This window comes from Vigna unguiculata, chromosome 9 (assembly GCF_004118075.2).
Source record: "Vigna unguiculata cultivar IT97K-499-35 chromosome 9, ASM411807v1, whole genome shotgun sequence".
Classification (NCBI taxonomy): domain Eukaryota; kingdom Viridiplantae; phylum Streptophyta; class Magnoliopsida; order Fabales; family Fabaceae; genus Vigna; species Vigna unguiculata.
In genome coordinates, this window is record NC_040287.1 from 8,662,069 (window position 1) to 8,684,789 (window position 22,721).

At 32.7% G+C, this 22,721-nt stretch overlaps 1 protein-coding gene across 3 annotated transcripts; it reads right to left on the bottom strand.

The window, feature by feature from the left end:
* Window positions 1-337: 337 nt before the first annotated feature.
* On the bottom strand, window positions 338-16,273 carry LOC114164227. 3 transcript variants are annotated; one of them, XM_028048816.1, is made up of 21 exons: window positions 16,063-16,273; window positions 15,885-15,976; window positions 15,733-15,802; window positions 14,869-14,911; window positions 13,019-13,096; window positions 12,806-12,887; window positions 12,629-12,711; window positions 10,076-10,133; window positions 9,524-9,634; window positions 7,493-7,550; window positions 7,203-7,299; window positions 6,406-6,441; window positions 5,161-5,297; window positions 4,915-4,985; window positions 4,768-4,821; window positions 3,992-4,134; window positions 3,160-3,300; window positions 1,517-1,756; window positions 1,310-1,369; window positions 776-1,051; window positions 338-697 (listed from the first exon to the last, which is right to left on the bottom strand). In XM_028048816.1, the coding sequence occupies exons 2-21, from the start codon at window positions 15,937-15,939 to the stop codon at window positions 557-559; spliced, it is 2,034 nt and encodes a 677-aa protein (XP_027904617.1). In that variant the 5' UTR covers window positions 15,940-15,976; window positions 16,063-16,273; the 3' UTR covers window positions 338-556. The 3 variants fall into 3 exon arrangements, with proteins under 3 accessions (XP_027904617.1, XP_027904615.1, XP_027904614.1); XM_028048814.1 differs by having other exon boundaries at window positions 338-685; window positions 15,885-16,273; XM_028048813.1 differs by having other exon boundaries at window positions 15,885-16,273.
* Window positions 16,274-22,721: the final 6,448 nt, after the last annotated feature.

Below are 22,721 nucleotides of genomic sequence, written 5' to 3' on the forward strand. Positions count from 1 at the left end.
CTGAAGCTCACTAGAAGCCAATGAATGAAGTGGAAAATACTGAAAAACCTAAATTGATAGAATTTGAAAAGCATTGAAACTATTTTAGGAGTTAACATTGAATAAGTGTGGGTTTCAAAACTAAAAATGCAATTATGTAGCTAAGATAATTTGCTCGATGAATTCAAGCTTTTAAACTTGTTTGGTTTTCGCTAAAAAATGTGATGAATTGCTTGACCACTCTTGAAAGTTCAATTTAGTTAAATACACTCCACCATAAACATTATAAACATTATGCAATACGGTCAAATTTTCTTGAAAATCCGTCCTTAAAAAACTACCAAGTGTAGAAGCCTACTTAACCAACACAACAAACATTAATGACGAGACAAGTTAAAAATAGTTCATAAATCATTCTAAGTAATAATTAATTATCTGCGCAAACAATTAAAAAATCTTTAAATAATCAATTATATTTTGAAAATAAGCAATTATCTTGCTCCAAACGAAGAACTCCACCTTCAGACCATGTAACATTGTGTATTTTCCTTTCCTTCATGGAGCAACCAGACTGAAATTACTCTGAGTCAGAATCTGATAGTGGAACCTGGTAAGAATTCGATGGTTCAAAATCAGTCATAGAAGGGGGTGCTTTTTTATTTGACCGATTCCTGACCCGGTCTCTAGGTTTTTTTTCCCTTTCATCCTGTGAAAACATCTGTCAGAATGAAATTATACAAGAAATATAAACAAATTTGAAAAAAAAAAAAATGCTAGATATCAGGGCAAAAGTTACCTTGGAGCTGGGTTGACTTGGTTGATTTGATTCAGATGGGTGATTGGAACTAGGTTGATTTGGTTCAGAAGGATGAACTTGTTGGCTCCTACGCAGCCATATAGTACCCAAAGAAATTAATGCACCCAAAAGCAAAAACGGACCAACTCTAGGATCCTCACGGTATATAGAGAGTCCACTAAGACTACCAAGAATACTCTGCTTCAGATTGTTCAGAGGAATATTTTGTGAAATAGGTTCTGTGTCATCAGGGACAAGCTCAGGAGTTCGTAGCGACTGCAACGAGGAGATAGTATTTTCTTAATCAGTAAACTACACAATTAATCCCATCAACAACCTCTCATTTTAAAATATTAACCTGGGCAATTGTGAAATCAAATGATCACAATAATGAATGTAAAGTGACATTTAGAGAAAACCGGTAAACAGAAATTAAATACTCGAGTGAGGGCCAAGGTTATTAATTCAACATTGAATGTGTCCCATACAATAAGGCTTACCTACAAAACCTATTCAAAAGGTAATAAAACTTACAAAGAATGGTAAGTCTCTAGAGTCACCATCAGAAATAATGTTTGCAAGCCAGTGGGTAATCTGCAAATGAAAATAGAAAATATCTTAAAAGAACTGTGCATCTACGTCATTGTACATCATTAGTTTTTACGATGACAATGCACTAAGTTATAAAAGAGATGTAAAAGCAGTTTATCATTGTGAATCTTTTATTGCAAAATGGCAAACCTGTGAAACATCATCTTCGCCCTTGTACCCAGCGACAAACTGGCCTGCAAGATCAGAATCACTAATTAGATCTTGGACCAGTGATGATTTCCAGTTGGATTTTTGTTCTTTTCTCAAATCAACAGCACTACTATTCCTCAGGTAACGAATGACAAACAACCTAGGAATATCAGTCACACTCCGTCGTTGCCCACAAGTGTGATCGCTACCCGCTTGACCAAGGTAAAATTGGCAGTAATCCTACACAATCAATTTAGGTAAATAGCTCAGGTTAGAAATAGTGGCAAAGATGATGTAAAAGTATTTTCAATTCAAAATACATCAGAAAAATTTAAAGAAATAACTCACTTATTTTAGGATTTCGGATTTTGAAAATATGAAAGATATGTTATTGGAGAAGCTTTTGGTTTATTTTGTTGTATAGAATAAAATGTAACACAATATCAAATATTAACAATACCCCAATCTTATCTTCCTAAATCTAAATAATAAATAAATATATTTTTATCTTTATGTAAAAGATATTTCTGAAAAACTAAAAGATTTTTTAAAAACTGATTTAAATAAAAGATATTAAGCAAATATTGTCAATAACTTATGAAGAACATAAGAATTAGGGGCATGTTTAGTTTGAAAAATGAATTTGCTTTCATTTCCTGTTCAAGAGACAATTAAAAAGACATAAAAAATCTCATTTTCATTATGTTTCTCATTTCAAATATTTGTATATGAAACTGAAAACAAAAGAAAAATCTGGCATACACGACGTTGAAATGGAAAAATAGAGCAAATTTAGAGAATACTGTGTCTTAGATACTTGGTGGTGACTTTATTATATTGTCTGAAAATGATAAATACAATTGATTATATTTGTTCCTATAAATCACATATTGTTTCCGTTATACAATAAGTACACAATAATCAAAATTGATTCTCAACAAAATGAAAAGGTCAAGTTCCGAATGTTTTGTGTTAGCATGGAAGCACTGGGATGTGGGCCAAAGCAATAGTACTATAAATGTCACGAAATAAATGAGTAGAAGTAATAGGTGAGGCATAACTGTAATGTGAACCCTTTTACATTATCTACAATGAATATAAGAACCTATGCCTTTTCAAATGCCCCTATTTCCATAATTTCCATTAAAAAGGGCAAAACCAATACTCCAAGCCACTGTAGGCTAGTGAACAAAACCATCTCTGTCCATATGTAATAGATAATACATTTTATATTTAACAAAACAAGTGCATCATCCGAAAAAGATAAGTAACACCTGGATGAATATGTAAAATAGGACATTATACTGTGGTAAAATCTGGATGGATATGCATAATAAAGCATTCTAATGATTTAGTAGTGAAATTAGGTCATGTGACTAGTTCATCAAAGTGACGTATAATACAGCCATCATCTTGCAGATTAGATGCTGTCAAAGCAGCAATTTAGAATAAATTTTTGCTTTGATGCCCATGGGTCATTGTCAAATGAAATTGGTATTCTTAAAAAAGTTCTCTAATGTTAAATCAATCACTGATGTCAAGCATCAGCATTATGAGATTTACTCTGATAAAAAAGAAGGGTAATTCACTTAGAAACACCAGCTAAAAAGTAAATCATTCAAATGAAAGAAAAAAAAAAATACCTTTTGCTTTTCACCATCAAGCCAAGCAAATGTCAACCGCCTTCCCTTAAATGCATCCACAGCTGGAGCTAAGGATTGATTTTCAGATGATGCATCCACTTGGCTGTACTTAGAAAATGTTTCTTGGACCCTGTACATAGTCTATGGAACAAAATTACAACTCTACCAAATTTGAAGCTGTAAAAATAAAGGGTATAGTCGGTTTAGCACAATAAGTATTGAGATATTTTTTTTAGTACAGCAAGAAAAAAAAAATTACATTCTTAATACAAAAACTTTAATTTGTTAATTTTATTTAAACTCTGTTAATGGTTGAAGTAATTGAATATGTGTTTTGGTCTTTAGTAATTGGTATGTGTGTTTATTAAAGGAAAAATTAATGTTAATATGTAATTAACCTTGAAGGACTCTTTGCCTTTTGCTTTATAAATTTAACCCTTAGTGGTTTCTTCAAAGTTAATTGCATGTCAACATTAACTTTCCTCTTAATAAACACAAGTGACAATTACTGAAGATCATACTTGTGGACTTACCTTAACTATTTACAGAGTTCAAACAATATTAATGGAATTAAAGTTTTTTACTAAGATTGTAAGTTTTGTTCTCACTGTACTAAAAACAAAATATAGCCATACTTGTTGTTTCGAACCAGCTATTTACCCAAAATAAAAATGAAAACTAGAATAGAGCCTCAAGTTTACTTTACTAGGAACCTATCAAAACTTAAAGTATCAATTATTATAACAGTGATTTGACTTTTATAAGGAACTAAAATTAGCATAATTCTCGATATAAACAAATTATGCCCAAAAACGAGACTAAGAAGACATACTTCACGCATTCTGTTCAGCTCCAGACTTGGCCTTCCAACTACAATAGCACAATACCATATCATTGTATCATAACCAGCACGAGAATAGCCATGAGGATCACAACCTAGCTCCATTGATGTCACACTCCTTAGTTGCCGAAGCTCTGGAAGCAAAAAGGGTGAACAAAAATTTACCATTATATTAACAAAAGTTAATATTAATAATGCCTTGAATAGAATAAGACATGCATCAGATGGACAAACTAATTTATTTATATATACATTCAAGGAGTATTTGTTGTTATACGCAGTAAAAATAGTAATCACTACCTAGTACCTAGTCACAAGAAATTGACAAGAAAAAGCCCAAAGGCACATAGTATGCAAACAGACAAACAGTTTTGGGTTAATATTGTGGTCCTTGCCACATGTGTTGAGAACAAAAATTAGTCAAAGTCATTGCCTACATGATATTGGGCATCCCAGTTTTTATTTTCATTTCTCTTCAGATGAATGAACTTGATACTAAAGTTTTATAATGTATTGTCATACAGGAGTAAACTATCATATTTGTTTTCTGAAAACGTTTGGTTTATTCCAATCTAGGTAGAAAGTAATTCCATCTATTTCAGGATTAGATCTTTGAACTCTCAATTGAAGTTAGTGCACTAGTCCCACAGCAGAGTCTCCACCCAATTTTCCCAACCTACCTTTAAAAATTACAGGTACGTAATTTTTCATTTAGGAAAAATTATGGCTATCAAACATGCGAATGTGAACAATGAATTTGCATCTACCTTGCTGTTTATTATTTTCCATCAAGTTCAGAAAAATTGAATTGTTGATAGAACCTGCAATACACAATGCATAGACAGTCAGTTGATTGGAAGGGCAGATGTATATTCGTATGGTAATGGAGTAATATGATGAAAGATGAAACAGACCATGGTGAACCACAGGTTTGACACCAGGGTCTTTAAGAAATACAATAGCCGGTGCAGATTCCACCCCAAATCTGAAATTTGAAAACAGATAAACCAAAATAAATTCAACACTTCAATGCCAGATCAAGCAATGAACCAATAGGCTGGTGAATATAACAATATTCATAGCACCATCCTCTTCTGTACAGAAAATGTAATGCAGAATATTGTTTTCCTGATTCATATTTTCTGAAAATTGTCACTTACGCTCCCAACCAATAGGAAGATTCCTCTTCCCGCCAGAGAATGAATGCAAATGAAGCAAAAGCCCAATAGTCTTTAGCTGCTTGTCGTATAAATGGGGCAGCACGCTCACCAAATGTTGAGAAAAAGAGGACTTTTACCTATATGCGATGATTCACAGAAAATAAACCTTAAAACAGATAAATTCTAGATCTACTCAATCAGAGGGCATCCAAACAAGATTAAGTGGGTGTTAGGAATATATTATTTCAAGGAAATAATTGTTCTTTTTCTAGCAAGACTACCATAAAGATGACAAAAATGAATTACTATTTCCTTAACCTTGAAACTTGGCCCAGAGGTGGAAAATTATTTTTTGAACATCTACAAGCTAATTGCAAAGGAGGACAAAAGTTGTATAACGTGTAAAAAATGGAACTTTTGAAACCAAAAGGATTTTTCTTCTCCAAGATTAATCAAAGCCAAATATAAGTAATAGTTATTTCAAACCTTTCATAGCACCATGTTCTACCAGCATATTTTCAGGTCAACCAAGCACAAGCTGAATGTCACAATTCATGACTCGAAAATTATTGTTTACGCATATTATGGTAGAAGACTGATTTCTGAACATATTAAATGCATTATTGCTGCCACAAGACAAGATGTGGTAGTGTAACAGTAGTTGTTGCTCATTGGCTAGAATTAGGGCAGAAAACTTAAGATACAGAAGAAAAGTGGCTAATGTGTTTCCGATGACATGCTCAAAAAGAATATTACACCACTGGACAAAAGAAGTTTAGCATTTTCTTTAAATAAAGATTGACTGACCACTATTTTTCAGCCATATCTTTAAGCTATTGCAAACTGTACAGGTTACAAATTACTAAGCAAGGAAACTGAGCAACAGTTTACAGATGCATTACAGCCATTTGTAACCTAATTATATTGGATAAAATTGACTTCTCAGTAACCTCAATCAGTTACACCAGAAATCCAGTAAAAGATCCACACAATAATGTGAAAATCGTGTTATGAAGTGTGTGGCATTCTGTAATTTGAAATATTTTCAGGTAGGGTTCCTTAAATATAATTTTCCTCAAACAATTAACAACTTAAATAAACATTAAACTTTATTCAATAAAAAAATGTGTGATGAAAGTACAGAAGTTGACTAGTAGGTGGAAAATATAAGAACGATATTTATGCTAAGAAAGTCAGAGAGCAAAATATGTAGATTTTTTTAACAGAAGAGCAATGTAATTGTACCTTATGATGACTAGTTTTACCAAGAAAATTTGGCACCTGAAATTTTGAAGTGGCATTCCAAATACCCTTAGTAACCATTAAAACTCACAATAGATAATTTATATTCCAAAAGCAAATCAAGTTAGTTGGACATTGGACAATAACAATGAAAGCATGATAACCCAATAGGAGTTAGTTTTCAAATTAGATATGCCATGAACTTGTTTAAAATCTTTGTTCAATTGTCCTTCTACCAAAAAAATATTATTTTCATTATTTTAAAAGCAACCTTTCTAAGAATAATAACTGAATTGGTCAATCTTCGACGCTATACCTATTTCTATAAGCTAAAGACCAAATAAAAAAATATTATCATGTATTTGGTTATCACTTATTCACTTTGTTTTTGGTTACTTAGGCATCATTTCATAAACTCCACCCTTTTCTGTGTATTGTTTTAAATATTTACAAAGCATATCCTGAGCCTAGACAAAAGTAGAGGTTGTGTTAGGCAGTCAACTTCTAACATAAAAACAGTGCTAAATTTGTATGGCATGGACATATGTGATTGTTTAATGCTGGATAATTTGGTAATGAAATTTAAGAAAGGCCAGATGAAAGAAGGAGAAACACTTTCATGTTTATTTAGTATGGGAAATATTTGATAATGAAGTAGAGATACAATAATACTGAAGAAAACAATACCATGTAATGGGAAATATTTGATAATATATTTTCCTATCAAATAATATCATATATATTTAATATAATCAATTCATATTTTTAACATATTTAAATCATATTTTTAACACGTTTACCAGAGTTTCCCTTGAGTAGTAGTTAATTTGAGGTAAAGCCAGTATAGTTGTTGCAAACCAATTTGTAACCTTATCAACCGTAAGCTCACCATTAAACCTGACACAAGAAAATAATTTATAGTAACTCCATGTAGTAGAAATGACTAGTGCAAGTAGACTACAAACATGATATAATAATGATTATTGACCTACTTATCCAAATGTGAATTAACATGTCAGTAAAGTTAAAAAAAATCAAAACTCCTATTCTCTAATCTCAAATGAACCCTTGGTTAAATAATAAAACTCACCTCCTAATACATTTAGGAGAACGACATCCTGCAGGAATGGCAACAAGAGATGGAACACCTGGACCATTGTTTTCAATACATCAAGACAAGGAAATGCTATCTTTATCATGGAAAACTTTAAACAGACATCTACCATTGAAGACAGAAACAGGCATTTGTAAGTCAACTAGAAATTAGAAGTAATGGCAATTTATAAAGCTAAACCCCTTTTCTAATATTGCATCTCTAGTAACAACACTAATATTTATTTACAAACTTGAGGGGGAGTGTTGTAAATAGCATATTATCATGATAAAAAATATTCTCAATATCTTCAAAGTAATTAGGAAAAATATTAAGAATCTTCTTATTCATTTCAGCATAATTTTTTTTTCTTTTCTCAAAGGTTTTGATATTACAAATAGAGACTACGAGAATGTAACTAGTGTGATTGTAATTAATAAAATAATTATTTATTGTCCTACATATTTCAGGTCTATGTTGTAGCGAGCAGCAGAAAATCCACTGTCGCTTTCCACCATGACCATTTTTCAATAACATTGCTATCAAGTTGAACAGACTCATCATTGAAGGAAGACTGAGAATGCATAGAATTGTATATGTTCTGAACACAATATGTATTTATATTGTATTGTGTGTCTAATGCAGAGCACACAATATGTATTTATACTATTGAATAGAATCAATTATGTTGAATATAGAAAAAATAGGATTTGAGAATAATCTCCTTTGTGTAGAAAATACACATAGGGATTGTATTTATAATAAAGAAAATATGGGCCAAAATACATATGAAGACTAATAACAGTAGAAACAGAAAATAGGATATTAATGATATCTTAACAAATTACAATAAAGGCACATAATAATATGGAATCAATCACCCTAATTTACGATATTATGTAACGGTTGATTTTCTAGAAATTTGTAACCGCTGATTATATTCTAACAGTCTGAAATAGTTCTCTTCTTATAATTATGTTGTCGCAGTTCATGAGCGAGAATAAAGAGAGCAAGAGTGGGACTAGAAAGAGACCATTGTAACCAGACTAAACATTTGATCTTGTTGTCTCCAAACAAGATAATTTGGAGTCACATAATTAAGATAAAGATCTTGTTCAGAAAGAAAATAAAGAGGAATTTTCATAGTCAAACTAAATTATGCAACCTATGTGCTTGACTTGTCATCACCATAGCAAAGAATTTTTGTCATCAAGTTTCTCTGAAGTTATGAGAAAACGTGATTGGATCTAGCAGCAGAATAAATATGACAACCACTGCTAGTTGCAGTTCTGTGAGTTTGAAACCACATTGCCTAAGTCACCGCAGGTAGCAGAGGGGAACGTTGTGGAATATTCTTTTAGGCCATGGATCACTATGCTCTAATACCATATTGAAAGAAAATTATATTGAAACTGAATGGAAGATGTACCTTCTGAAGAGTTAGTAATTCTCTATTAAATTTGCTGTTATTGAGCAGCCAAATACAGATGTGTGGTACCTTATGGAATATCATCTATATAACTGTGTTTTTCTCCCATTACACAAAAAAATCTAGGCCAGTCACAGCTTTCTGTCTAAAAAGTATACTATTATTTTAATTTGATTATAAGGTCATCATTTTGTATTTATATTTAATCATTTATAGTTAATCAACATAGAAGGAAACCACCAATAATAAATCTGTTTTATCACAGGTATCCATGGATAGATGCAACACGATTGTTATAAAGAAATACTCACAAGTCTCACACACAAGTGTGTATTAAGTATACACAAAAAGAAACATACTCGGAAACAGCACGCATTGAACTAGTCTGATTTGGATAAAATGGAACAATCTTTACAGTGAATTTACAAATAATAATTGCACGTTTTGTATAGAATGCTCCTTATATTGGACTGTTTTATAAATATATAACAGAAGGGTCAAACAAAACAACTACTTAAACAAGGGAACATTCATTTTTTATAGGGATCCCACAAAAACAAAAGGGCAGAAACAAAAATTTGACTGTATTCAGCACATACCATTTCTAAAAAATGGTTTTCCAGTTGATCTTCTATCTGCAAGGTATATGGCAAGCTCCTTCTCACCAAGTTCCACCACACCAATGTTTGCAACAACATCCAATAAAGAAGCTAAAAGCAGAGAAATTCATCAGAATAAACTGGTCATTGAACTGGTGACTAAAATAATAACAAAGGGCTTGGATATCAATTAGATTAAATCCATGTAAAATATAAAGAATAGTGCCATAAACTTATCACTGTTTAGGGAAGGAAACACTGCCAAAAAACAGACTAAGTGGAAACTTCCAAGAGAAAGAGAGAGACAGAAACAGAGATAAGGGGAAAGATACACCTGAAACAAGTTCGCATATTTCTCATTTAACTTCAATTTACTGTGACAAGGAAATTTCTCTCCCTTTTCTAGCAATATAATTCAAAAACCTAAAGACTAAGTGACTAACTCAAGAAAAGTTAAATGCTATTAGTCAGAAAAGGGTAACATTTCCACAGAAATATATCACGTGCATAAAGAAAAAAATTTATCCCAGGAGTTAAGTTTAAATAACTTACCAATTTTATTCCAGGACTTGGAAAATTGAGCACAATTTTCACTCCCTGATGAATACAACTGATACAAATACATCCAACATCAAATTCAAGTTAATTTTTTAAAAGAATCAAATAGATAAAAATTATGGAAGCAGGCAACAATGGTGATATACAATCTTTACAAGAAAGATTGATCAAATATATCTTTCAAGAGACATCATGTTACTAAAAAGTAAAGAAAGCTGATGAATATCTTTCCAATTTACAAAATGGATTAAATATGACTAGTTTTCCATTTCATGGAATAATATGATGAAAAGCAAATAATTTACCAACATATAGTTATAGTCTCAAACATACCACCACATTTCTTTTGGAAAAATAATGTTCCAATATTATCAAAAATAATGCTATCTTGAAAGTTCACGTGACATTCCCAATTCCTATGTTTGAAGCAGTATAACAAAAGGTGCAAGAAGGGATGGTTAAGGTGCTAAAATCAGGGAACAGGAGTCAGTACCTCTTGATTAAGGTGCAGCCACTTCAATGAGACATGCCATTTTGGTTCATTCATTTAACCAAGGCATGACTTTAATGTATTATTATTTATTACAAGAGCCTTATCCCTCTATGTGAGGTCCACTACAATGGATAACACCAACACTATTTGGCCCAATTAAAGATTAAATCTTCAAAGATATTATTTACCTTGAGATCCCCTTAACTCATGCCTCCTAAGGGTCCCTTTTGGTCTACTTTTCATAGGACTAAAAGGCATGCAATCTACTCTCCTCACAGGTGTGCCACTAAGCTGGGCTAAAGAAGGACTAAGGCTAAGATACATGCAGTGACTATGTTGCTAGTATATTACAAATAGGAAGCTAAATTATCTCATAATGACTAGTCAGGACAACATATTTCCTATTAGGGTTGTCAATCAATTTCTCAATTCACCAAGTGATAGGCATAGGAATGCAGTTGATCAAATAAGATAAATCAATGAATAGGGGTGACGCTAATCATCCAAGGTGGAATGGGCAGGAAATGCTAGTGATAGACGATTCATGATAGGCTACTGTGTTCTAACTAGTGGAAACTTGATCTCTTGGAAAAAGAAAAATATGAAGCAAATTGTAGGTACAAGATCAAGTACAGAAGTAGAGAGTATCTTGTGGTTAAAGCATTTGCTTCAGCTGTTCAAATTTTTGAAGATAGGTCTCACAGAACTTGCTTCAATCAACATTTCTCCAAATCCTATCTTACACAAGATATAAAGGTTAATTGTCCTTTCATTACAGTGGAGTGAAGATCTCCCTTGGCATCATCAAGACTACTTTTGTAAGCTCTAAGGAACAACTTGCAGATAGACAAACTAAATCCTTACAAGATCCTTCGATAGGCTACATATGTAACATGCTCCCTACTATTTGAGATATTTATATTTCAGCTTGAGAGGGAATGTTTATTATTCTTTTAAGGTTGTTCAAGATTAACTCAACCCTATAAAATCGACTTGTAAAATAAAATGAGATTTGTACACTTATATATTGCTCATTATCGTTACTCGTAAGGTTGAGGATCCCGTTACCATTGCATAAATCACTTGTTACATTGTGGGCCTTAATTAGAAGCACAAGCAGAGTGGTGGTGTTCACCCCTTGGGGCTTTCCATCCTCATGGCTGGGTTTGATCCCTACACTAGCACACCCTCCCTATACTGAACAAACTCCTCAGGCATATTGAACTTTGGCAAGGAGATTGTGAAATTAGCTATTCATGCATTGCTTGAAGCTGTAGAGAGTGGAGGGAAGAACATAGAAGTTGTTGTGGTGATAAAAGGGCATGACCTGCATCAACTGGAGGAAGCTGAAACAGATGCCATTATTGTTGTTGTGAGATTGAAGCGGAGAAAGTAGCAACAAAGGCTACTAGAAAAGACCATCTTAAGGAGACGTGACTTTCTATTTAGTGTGTGATGCAAGCAGTGTTCTTGCTAGGTAATGGCTATACTCATTGAAGCTAAAATTGATTCCATTGTGTCTGAGATTGAAATAGGGAAAATGACTGTTGAGGCTGCAAAGAGTACTTTTTTCTAAGGAGACATGATTTATGCTACTTTTGTTTAACTTGTGAATTATTCTTACTAAAAACATGGTTTTGTAAGTTAAGTTAGGCCTAAACTCGCTTTCAAATTAGTATAATCAGATTTTATTCTTCCTTGTTATATTGCCAGGTTTAACTAGGGATAATTGATTTGATCCAAAACTTTAGGATCTCAGTAAGTGAAATACTCCGATGCAAGTGTAGAAACCAATATTTAAGGCATCATGGAAAAAAAAGTACAAGATTTATAGTCAATACAGTTTCAGAAACTCAGATTTTCATTCAATTAAATATAATATAATTTAATTGAAAATAGTTTTAATTTCATTCAGTAGTTATGGAGGTCAATAGTGGTAAAAGTACAGTTAATTTAGTTATACAAAATAAAAATATGAGTTAAAAATAACAAGAATAATTCAGCATGAAAGTTAGACGGTGATCACATTTGTTACAACATATCAACATATGTACCTGAATTAGCCATGGCTTAACATCTGGAAATATATACTGGAAGTCACTAGCTGTAATGACTTTAGAAGAATGATCCACAGATCCTAAGAGGTAAAAGATTTTGCATCCATCAATAAAAAAGTTTCCATGTCACATATCCATTGAAAAACTTCACATCTAATGAATGCTTTGACTAACCAGATTGGGCCTGAAGTAAAGGGAGGTTCAATTCTGAAATATGTTTCCCTGCATATTGCTTGCTGGCACTCTCAACAATATGCTACCATTGTAAAATTATATCATTTAATTAAACCATTTGGAGATGATAGTAATCAGGGATGATACAAACATTTACAAGAGAGATCTTAAAAACAGACACAAGTTTAAAACGATGGAAAAGAGAGTACTCACAAGTTGTTCATCAATACCAAATATGTCATAGTCTCTTTTCCATAAAGGATTTGTCAGCAACTCATAAGCATATCGAATCTGTAAAGCATGCTCTCATTGCAAATCACATGAATAAAACCATAGTAAATCCACAATGCTAATGTGGTAGTGAACAGCAATCAAACAAAAATCATGAGTAATACATAAAACCGTGTTAAAGTACCAGGGCATATGATAGGAAAAAAGAAATACCAATTTATCAGTAAGAGTACTACAGTCTCATTTCATGAATGCATACCCACCTCTTTATAACATGTTCGTGAGTTATGATATCCAAAACAGTTTCTGCATATTAATTTCATAATAGCTACACTGCACGCTCACATGTAGTTCACGTATCACAATTTAGTTTTTCTCTGAATTAGGACTTGGGACCTAACTCAAATCATTGTTCTTTCTAATCAGAGATACTTATTTGAATCACAGTTGTTACCGGCACTCAAATATTCTTAGGCCTTGTGACTTTGGGCCAATAAGGTTGTTAAAGCCCTCTTTCACCTATCATCCTTTGATCCAGTACATATTGGGCTTACCAATAACTCAAAACTGTGGAGAGGATACCAATATCTCAACTAATTGGGTTTTCTCCATGGTCCCTATATGACTTTTGTAATATTATACACTATATATAGGAGTGTGTAACTTAGTATCATGTTTTCATATTTTTTAAGACACTTTTCAGATTTACCTTCCAGAATTCTTAGTTTCACAATACTTTCACTATACTTTCCGTTGCTCCTTACCAGCTTGGAATGTGGCAAATTCACGTGACCAAATAATGGATCTAGGATAAGCTCTTGTACTATCAAAAAAATTGGCTGACTTAATTATATCTCTATATAAGTCATATTTCTAGTCAATATGGAACTAAACCACAACCTTTGAGGCCATAATTAAGGCAGGCCCCTAAGAGGGCCAGTGCTCCCTGCGATTAAGAATGCTTTACAACAGTGTTCACTGGAAACAAGGCCATGGAAATAGTACCCAGTCACTTATCCTTGTAAATTGTATCATGAAGTGTGTGGATGTGGGTGTTTGTAGTGCCATTTCATTCAAAGCTATTCTATCCTATGTCTCTACAAACAAACCAATACCAACAAGAACAATCAAATTTTGTATGCAGAATTAAATCTTACTGAAAAGCCCTGGTTCTTCGTATGCACCAATTCACGCTAGGCTAACTTCAATAGAAAGACCATACTTCAACTATACATTTGAAACTCACGTATATAAACAAAGTTTTCCTCTCTTCACATCATTCCAAGAGAGTGTTTGCAAGACCATATTAAGGCATTAAGGCAGGTGCAGTCCAACGTCAAGGCAGTACGTGTTGATCTCTGATTAAGCAGATTTGTAGCCTTAAAACCATGATGATGGGATTCATTCAAATAAATTCAACAGTCTCTGTTTGGAAGTATTAAGTATAATTTATATAATGTGAATCAAACTAGTCCTAAGAAAACAAATTGAATCATGAAACCAACACAATAAACTTAAAAGTTAAAACTAGATTTGGCCAAAGTGTAAACCAAGTGTAATGATCCTTATCATATGAGGGTGGTCTTAAAGCCATATGATAAGTAACACAAAGTACTTGGGGAATCCACCCTCAAAAGCTAGTTATTAAGGGGGGAAGAACCAAGCACTTGATACTCCACCGAACCTCCCATATTACTTGATGTGGGATTTGAGCACCCCATAATACCAAAGTCACTATCACCTTAGGAGAATGTTGTTCTTAGGAGAATTTTGTGCATCATACTGTAATTTGACTGATAGACAAGATAGCTGATAAATGACCTCTCAATTACCTTTAAAAACTCATGAATATCAAAAGCTTCGTCAGCAGAATTCCTGAAAGACAATTTAACTAATGTCATAAGATTATTAATAGCATGTTATGTAACCTATCACACAGAATGCTCCACAAAAGTTTAAGCACACTCAACAAACTAAGACCCGAAAACCTATTCAACAAACTACATGAAAAAACAAAATGACTATTCTTTATCTGAAATTTTGCTAAAAGAATCTTAGCTACCCTATTATGGCAATTAAACAATTTTTTACATAGAATAAAAACTCCAATTTAAAAAAAAAAAAAATGAAAAGTACACACACACACATCTAAGGTGCCCTAACTAAAAATAAACTTAATAGAAAAATGTAAGAAAATAAAATAACCAAGCTACAGTAAATAAGCTAGGTAAAGTGAGCACTGGGCACTAACCTAGGCACTACTCATCTCAAACAGAAAATGCAGAAACCAAGCATTTAACTATCCCTTCATCTTGCACCATACACACTTTTTAGGACTAAATGTTCAAAATAAATCAGGCAGTGAGTAAGAATTCCCTTTATGAATATCTGTTCATCCACAGTCCTTACACATAAACCGGAGTTTCAAATTGTGGATGGGAAAAGCATACTCCTTAATCACATCACAAATCCAATCCATGCACACAGCAAACGTTCGATTGTGCGTTTAGGTTACTTTATATTGAGAAAATAACCACTTTTATTTTAGCTTCTTGAAATTCCTTTAGCAAAAAATAAAAAACAGAAAAAAAAGGGTATGTGTAAAATTTAGAGTATATTCACAGTTACCACTGCCAAATGCTAAAATACAATAAAATCATCCCATAAACTAATCAAACGAGACATGAATGAATTACATTTTAGATTCAAGCTTCTCGTAAGCCTCTTGCACTTTTTCAACGGAACTATAGCTCTCAATTTGCAAAACTGCAATCACCAAACATACAGAAATAAAAAATCAGTTTTGCAATAAATAAATAGATAGATTGATTGATAAAGAAGGAATTACCATCGTAATGAGAACGAGGGAAGGCATTGGGAATAACGAAGAGCTGGTAGTACATGGCTCCGGCGAAGAGAATAATAGGGAGCGTGTAGGCTCTGAAGGTGGAAGCCACAGAAAGTGAGCGTGAAGGAGAAGAATTGGCCGAAACCCTTGACATGGCTACGGAACCAGGAGCGCTAACCTGGTTTTGATTGTGATTGCAGTGAGTGAGTGAGATTTGTAAGCTACTTTGGTGGTGCCTGTGTTCCTTTGTGTAGTTCTAAATGAACAAACTTTGTTCTGTACGTTTAAGGTTCTAGCTAGAGTACTCTTGCTCCCTGGTCAAGTCTTCTCTTTGCCTTTTCATCTATCTCTCCTATGTTCCATGAGCTTTTGCAAAAGTTTAAACATTCAAAATTTGAAGAGAACAATCTCAATCCCAACCATTCACTTCATAATAAATATGTGAGTATCCACATTTTTTTATTATAATAATAAAAAAATAATTTTTATCATAATTATTAAAAGAAATAATATATGAAATAATTTTTAACATTTTATTTTAGTAATTAATTAAAGTTTAAAATATAATTATACAATTTTAAAAAAATAAAATAATTAATAAACAGTTACTAAAAGGAAATTTTGATACAAAATTCTGAGTGAACCAAAACAGAATCTAAGAGATATATTATTTTGGTGTTATCATTTTTTTTTCCTTATATGAACGCGTTGGATAAAATTTTAATTTTATGATATTCTTTTAAATCTTAATGTAATACTCTTTTCAATATAAAGTTTATGCACATATTAAAAAGAATTATCTATAAATATATTAAAATTTAAATCACAAAATATATGATATATACATATATATATATATATATATATATATATATATATATATACCAACATTTAATTTTCTGTTTGTTAAGGATGAATACAAATATTATGGTAACTGATCACCTAATAGTTATTAATAAATTCTATGTAAGTATTTATTTTATTCAAATTATCAACCAAAATAAAATTAGTAAAGAAATAAATATTAGTTATAAAATAATCATTTAAATTTTGATTTCACATTTTTTTATTTAAATCTATAAAATTGAAATTATTTTGTAAAGATTAATTTTTTAAAATTTATATTTTGATACAATTCATTTAAAATTGTTTTCTAAGAAATCAAATTAATTTACATCAATATGTTATTTAGTAATTTAATTTGAATTTTACTTAAAAATTATTTTTTTATCTGAATTTTTGTTTTAAAGATTTAATTTTAAACAATTTTATTTCAATTTAAAAATATATATATATATATATATATATATAATTATTTGTAGATATCCATAATTACTTGTCAGTATAAAAAACTATGGGTATTTTTTCATGAATATTCAATGAATAACGAGGTGGATAACACGAAGAAATTTTTAAAAGATTCAGATAACATATAGACACTCAGTAGTACTCATATCTGATTCCATAGGACGGATTATAGGAAGGACAATGAGTGTCATGTCCCCAATTCCCCAATTTTCTTAGAAAGTTTTAAATTATACGTAATATGGGATTGGAATTTAGTTAAGTATCTTTTATTTCTTTTATAAAACATAACATTTAAGTTAATAAATAATAAAACATAAAATCAAATATAATAAAAAATTAAAAAATTATTAATTCTCATTTTTTTCATATGTTCTTTTTTATTATTGAAAAAATAAGGTAATTTTTTTTTGTTTCACTTGAGTAAAATATTAGTTTAATAGCTAGTATTATTTTTTATGAGTCTTTTGTATATTTATTTTTTATGAATATAGAAGAAAAAGTAATGCATTATGTATTTTTTTATAATCGATTTTTAATTTTGGTTTAATTATCATAGATTTTTCTTTTAGTATTTACGTTTTTCAATTTTTTGATTAGTTTATGATAACTTAACTTTTAGTCTTTTTTTAAAACAAAAATTAAGGTATATTACAGAATAAAATGAAAAATGAATTTCTTGCTAGCAATATAGTTATTTTTATTGAAAAATAAATAGCTTAAATTTAGTTTTGATTCAAATATTTATCAACAACAATTCTTTAGATATGTGTGATGTATTCCTTTTTATTGTATTAATGACTATAATAAAATATATAAATTTTGAGTATATTATTTTGATTCCCAAAAATTATTAGTCAAGATCCATCGTGTAAGACCCGGGGAAAATTTAATTAATTAAATAATTAATTAATAAATGCGAGTAGTGAGAGCCTTTATAAGATTTAATATTGATTGTTGTAATGTGGAAAAGTATTAGTTTAAGTGATTGAGAGTACTTTATTGTGTTAAAAGACTTGGGTTTGAATCTTATGTATGTCAATTGTGTGTTATTTGATCTATTATTATTTTTAATAATATACTTGATCATGTTGAGTGATAATATAATCATAGAATTATATTAATCATCACAAAACATGAATTTGGTTAAATGGTTATATATTGAGTTGGCATTGGAATGGTCATGGGTTCAAACCTTGGTAGAACCATATTAAGCTTTTTTTTTGCCAAAATTCCTTGTTCCTTGTGGCATGAAGGTGAAGGGGCATAGGAAGCAAGGAGTGGGTGAAAACAGCTCATAATGGAATTTGAATGGCAATTACATTCATTTTAATGTCATTTTCGTTTTTGGCTATTAACCACAATTAAGGACCATAATAAAAAGGCAAACTAAGACAATTTGAAGGGTTTTTGAGACTGGAAAATTATAGTGTTGTGAGGAACACAAATTCAAAGGAAACAAAGTGATTAAAGAGTAAGCAAAGGAGCTGAATTGGGTTGGAGCCAAGGGAGGAAATTGGTGATCAAGGAAGAACTCTAGAGTCATCCTTTTTAAAGCGAGGAATCTAGGTTAGGGGAGTTGAACTCGTTAATTTTGTGTTTAAGATTAACTCCATGTTGTATAACATGATTATATATGATTATCCTCTGTCTTTGCTTAAATTTCGTGTTTCTGGAATGTTTTCAGAAACCACCTGGCGGACGATGAACTACCGCCAGGCGACTCATGCATTTTTCCAGTTTTTGTGCACATCTACTATGAACCACCTGGCGGACGATGAACTACCGCCAGGCGATGCGTGTCAGTTTGGCACGGTAATAGTGTTTCTTTTTGTGATTCAAGGTTGTTCTGCTAAGAAAAAAGTGGTCTTAGGAATTGTTTATAATGTAAATATTTCATAAGTGGCAAATCGTGAGGTAACGGGAAGTAATTGGGTGAGATATTGATTATATGAGTATTAGGTTTGAACCATTTGGAAAATTGGGGCTTTTAAATTAAGAGATGATATGATGCATAAAAATAATCTGAATTGAATAAATATGATGTGTGCACCATATAATTATCTCAAGACGAATGTGGGAAGGGTTGATTTGGGGTTTTGGGGTTTACGCAAATGCAGAACCAATTGGGATTTTTCCAGAATTGTATGCACCGCCTGGCGGCAGTTCATGAGCCGCCGGGCGACTCATGTTGACACAACCCAATTATTGGGTTTTCTGTTAAGAATAGCCTGGCGGTGAAAGGTTGTCGCCAGGCGGTGCACGTGGTGTTTTGTTCACGAAAAATGCTATTTTTCGTACTTTTCACGCATAGGAACTGCCGAGCGGTATTTTAGTCCCGCCAGGTGCCATATCCTCACTTCTGGGCGCTAGGCACCACCATTTTTTTTGGTTTTTGTAAAACTGCATTTCTCAGTTCGTTTACCGTCAGATTTAGGTGAAATTTTGACAGTTGGTCCATAACATGTGGTTCTTCATTTTGAACGGTGGATATTGGATTTGGAGGTCAGTATCTAGAGATATACATTACTTAATATTGCTGATTTTGGAGTCTGTAAAATACATGAATAAGCTCTTGATAAGTTCAAGTAGCTTCTAATGAAACATGATTGGGTTATGCAGTAAGTCTCTATCAATTTGAATGTTCCTTTGGGTTAGTCACATGTGGAGAATTGGTTTGGTGAAGGCATGGGTGTCAATATTAAATTGCATTGGTGCATAAGATCATGTGCTTAAAATTGTTAGAGTGTTGCTGCTTCTATTTTGTTTGAGCATGCTTGGGATGGTCTATATGACTAGGGATGAATGCACATGTGAGGTGCTATAAGGCCTGGAACATTATAGATGGCAATGCCTTTTATTAGGGGTACTCTAGAATGAGAGCAACCTGTGTGAAGTGTGCTTAAATCTGAACTAAAACCAGTACTACGCAAGTACTAGTGTAGCGCCTGGCGGTGGTGATCGACTCGCCAAGCGACAACGTAGAAACAGGGGGTTTTGGATCACGGTGGCGCCTGGCGGTAAGGAAGGGTGCATCAGGCAGAGTCTATAGTTTGGTAAATACTAAGGCATGTTGCGCCTGGCAACACAGGAAGTCCCGCCAGGCGATAGTTGCAGTGATAGTAAAGACTAAGGCGATTAGCGGTTGGCGGTACGTGTCCCCCGCCAGACGATCTGGAAGCGGCAGCGCCTGGCGGTACGTGTCTCCCGCCAGGTGATTTTGCTGCATCAGATTGGTGTTATACTTGCTATGATGTGCGTGATCTACAAGGCTTCTATGATATCTTAAAGGTCGGCTTGTTGGTGTTTCTTGAGTTGAGCTCGAAACGTATTCCTTGAGTTGATCTCGGGATAGGGGTTAAGCACGTGGCATTCCTCGAGTTGAGCTCGGAATGACATCCCTCGAGTTGAGCTTGGGATTGCGAATGAACACGAGGAACCCTTGAGTTGAGCTCGGGTTGGCGAGTGTTGCCGGTGTGAGTGTGCTGGTTATGGCTAGTACGGATGGGTCAAGATAGATTGCCCTCCTCAGTAGTTAGCTGACAAGTTTGGTAGTATTGGGACGTTACCAACTATGTTCGTATTTGGGAACTCTACCTGGCGTTATGGTGTATGATTCGTAGCAATGGTTTCTCGCACGTGTTCTATCGGTTGTGGCCGATAGGTATGGCAGCAAGACACCTTGGGGTACTCACTAGAAGACATAGAACATGATTGACATGGTTGTGGCCATGTGGTGTGGAATCAAGGGAAGGGATTCCTTTGGTGTGTTTGTGTGAAATATATATAAATGTGTTTATATTTATATGTTTATTCTGTTAGTTCACCCTATCTACTTGTGTTTGGCAATGATCGTATATGCGGTATACGTGAGCAGATGGTGTTGCATGTGGATCTGATGAGGCATAGAGCCGGAGCGGGGCTAGTCTTGGGGCAATTTTCTCAGAGTTTTTACATTGTCTTTATGATTTCAAATCAGTTGTAATTATTAATATTACTGGACTATTTGTTAATGGTAATAGTAATTATATTCAAGGATTTTGGAATTATTATTGAAGTAAATAAAGTTTTGAAATTTCCCGCGTTTTTGGGAAATGAATTTATAATTAATGAGTTTTTATTTTTCTTATTTTATTTTATTATTTAAAATCATAATATCCTGACGGGATGTTACACACCGCAGTGAGTTGAGTCGTTATCATTCCTATTTAAGACTAATGTAAAAGAAGAAAGACAAATTATATTAAAATTTTAGAAACATCACATACACATCTAATGTATTTTTAATTCATAACCAAAAGTCTTAATTGTAACATATCATTTAATAGTATAAAACTACTAAATAAAACCTTAAATATTGATAAGGCAAAACAAATAGTTATAGGCATATATAAGATATTAACATAGTTATCCAACAATAACTATAATAATATAAAACATATACAAAGCAACTGAAGATATCAAGAGTTTTTCAAAAAGAAACTACATTTATACAACCTCAAGAACCCTCAACGCTGCTCAGTAGTCTCATTGTTGACCCTAGAGGAGCATACTCACATGCATCCTCCTTTGCTTAAACAGTTAAGTGATCATTGCAAAAGAGACAAACAAGACATCAACCAGACAAAAAAAGCAACAGGGTAAGCTAGTGTAAAAGAAACATTTATAAATAATTTAAGCATGCCAAAAACCCATAAAACATGGTATTTAACATATCTAAGCTTATAATCACACAAGTAGTTGGCATTAAACTCAATTATTTCGATACATGCATTTGACATTGAACTCATTAGTGGTGTGCACATGTGGTGGTTCCCAAACTCTATATAGTTTGGCCTCAAGGGGTCATCACCCAACCACACAAAAGGTAAATCCCCGTCGCGCCTAGGACCAAACAAGTTCAGTGACTAGAAATTCCTACGACTCTCACCACATAACCTATTATGCTTTACTTGAGTGTGAATAGTTTTTAGAGTATATGATACCTCCATATTGAATCCATATGTCAATGCATACAATACAATTATCACCACACAAATTTTCTCTTTGAAATTCCTTCAACACCATCATACACACTCACCACAATATATTCACTTCAATTTATAACAATGAAAACTATAAAATAAGCTTCACATCAACCACAGAACATCCAAAATGGAAAATTAGACAAAATAGGGCATCTAACACTCAACTCCATTTGCCTCGCAAAAATTGGCGCTTAGCGCCCTAAGGACAAGCTACTCATAAACCTATAGAGGAGTTGACGCTCAATGCTGCTTGCATGACACTCAACGCTAATCAACTAGCAAAAATTGGCGTTTAACGGTGGAGAATGACACTCGACACCATATCAGGTGACAAAAATGCATTTTGTGGTTTTTAGGCAATATAGACTTGTTTCATAGCTCAAATTGGTACTTCTTTTATAAATATTGGTCTAAAAATAATTTTTAAACACATAGTGGCTGGTACCAATTTGATCAATGAACCAAATTCCACTTTCTCCTAATTACCACAAGTTGAAACAACAAC